Source organism: Pan troglodytes, chromosome 11 (genome assembly GCF_028858775.2).
Source record: "Pan troglodytes isolate AG18354 chromosome 11, NHGRI_mPanTro3-v2.0_pri, whole genome shotgun sequence".
NCBI classification, from domain to species: domain Eukaryota; kingdom Metazoa; phylum Chordata; class Mammalia; order Primates; family Hominidae; genus Pan; species Pan troglodytes.
The window spans coordinates 80,027,963-80,029,959 of record NC_072409.2 but is presented as its reverse complement, the minus strand read 5'-3'; the positions used below and the strand labels follow the sequence as shown (position 1 = coordinate 80,029,959).

Genomic DNA, 1,997 nt, shown 5'->3' with positions numbered 1-1,997 from the left:
AACTGAGTGTAATAAACTGAAGCCTCAGTAAAAGTTTCCACTCCCTCCTTATTTCTCTGATTTCCCTGGTGAATCCAGTAGGGCTGGTAAGTTGCTGTGAGAACATTCTCACGTCCCTGTTCTAACTCTAGAGCTGAGACACTCTAAGGGCCATGCATCATGCTTTCATGGCTGCTGTCTCGTGTGGTTTTACCGTATGTTCAGAATGCCTTCATCACAGTTGATTATTTATTGAGTCTGGTGTCTCTTGAAGCTGTCAGACATAGGACTAAAACTCAGGAGATATCGTCTGAAAAGTTTAATATCTCCTGCAAATGGACTTACAGTGAGAAACCATTATAGGTCACATGACTTGGCTTTTGAATGGCAGCTGATGTGATTGTGATTCCTTACTTCCATGTGGGTGACAATCACAGAGGACCCCTCCACCATAACTGAGTGAAGCCTTTTGGTCTCAGCAGGCTCCTCACAGCAGCCTTCACATCCTTGTTCCTCAGGCTATAGACGATGGGGTTGAGCATCGGGGTCACCACCCCATAGAAAAGGGGGATGAGTTTGTCTGAAAGATCCTCTTTGTCTGCTCCCATGGAGTCCTTAGACTTAGGCTTCCCATACATGAAGAATAAGGTCCTGTAGAAGACGATCACCACAGTGAGGTGGGCAGAGCAGGTGGAGAAGGCCTTTTTCCTCCCCTCAGCTGAGGGGATCCTCAGGATGGTGGTGATGATGAAGACATAGGAGAAAGAGATGAACAGAACCGGGACTCCTAGGAAGATCACATTCGTCACCTCCATGCTGATCACATTGATGGAAATGTCAGCACAGGCCAACTTTAGAACAGCCAGAATCTCACAGGTGAAGTGGTTGATGACGTTGTCTCCACAGAAGGGCAGCTGAATTGCCAAGGATGTGTGTACCACAGAAGCAGCACTACCAATAGCCCAGGAGCTGGCAGCCATGGGCACGTAGGCAGCCTTGCTCATGATCACGGAGTCCCTAAGGGGGTTGCAGATGGCCACATAGCGATCAAATGCCATCATGCTCAGGAGCAAGCACTCTGTTCCTGCCATGGCAAAGGAGAGTGCCATCTGCACAGCACAGGCTGAGAAGGACATGGTTTCCTGGGGAGTCAAAAAGCTGTCCAGGATCAGTGGGACTGAGGAGGTAGTGAAGCAGATGTCCAGGAAGGAGAGGTTCCCTAGGAAGAAGTACATGGGCATGTGCAGGCGGGAGTCAAGGATGGTCACCAGGATGAGGACCCCATTGCCCAGCAGGATCACGAGGTACATCAGCAGGATGAGCACGAAGAATGTCTTCTCCAGCTCTGGGTGGGCAGAGAGCCCCAGGAGAACGAACCCCATCACAGGGGAGGTCTCATTGGCTTTTTCCATGTGATATCCCCTCTGCCATCAGCAAAGTACTGAGCAGCGCATCAGGCTTTTTGGGAAGATTCCTAGGCATCTAATATGTGGTCAAGTTCCCATTGCATAATAGAAGAACATACCTGTGCAAGAGAAAAATGATGGAAAGAGACAGTAGGGGGTGTCTTAGAAGACAGAAGGTCAGAGCTGGACAGGTAGTGGGTGAGGGCCTCAAATGTCCGGTTGTGCATGAGGGATTTTTCTGAAGTTGCTGCACCCTCTCAGTGTCCACAAAGGTGATAGAGGCCTGGGGAGGAGAAGTGACCTGTCCAAATCTTCTGAGCAAGTTGGTGACAGAGACAAGACTTGAACCCAGCAGAGCATATCCCTGGCCCAAGGAGGGCTTTTCCTCTTCATTGTGATTAAGTGCTAGGAAATGCTATGAATTATTTCTCTTTAATGCAAATCCACAGCAATTTCATTTGATCTGGGCTTTCTTAGATTCTCAGAGAGGAAAATTCCCAAGAAGATGCAATTCTTGGACCTAGCAAGTGATTAAGTTTCTTTAAACTTTGATTACACGTGGGGAGGAAATTGCGCAAAATTGTTCAACCATATTCACACAGAAACAAGCCT

The 1,997-nt window shown here is 48.2% G+C and overlaps 1 protein-coding gene across 1 annotated transcript; it reads right to left on the bottom strand.

Moving 5' to 3' along the window:
• Window positions 1–394: 394 nt before the first annotated feature.
• On the bottom strand, window positions 395–1,651 carry LOC473227 (olfactory receptor LOC473227). Its single transcript, XM_016960858.3, has one exon. It carries the CDS (start codon window positions 1,389–1,391, stop codon window positions 411–413), a length of 981 nt encoding a protein of 326 aa, XP_016816347.2. The 5' UTR covers window positions 1,392–1,651; the 3' UTR covers window positions 395–410.
• Window positions 1,652–1,997: the final 346 nt, after the last annotated feature.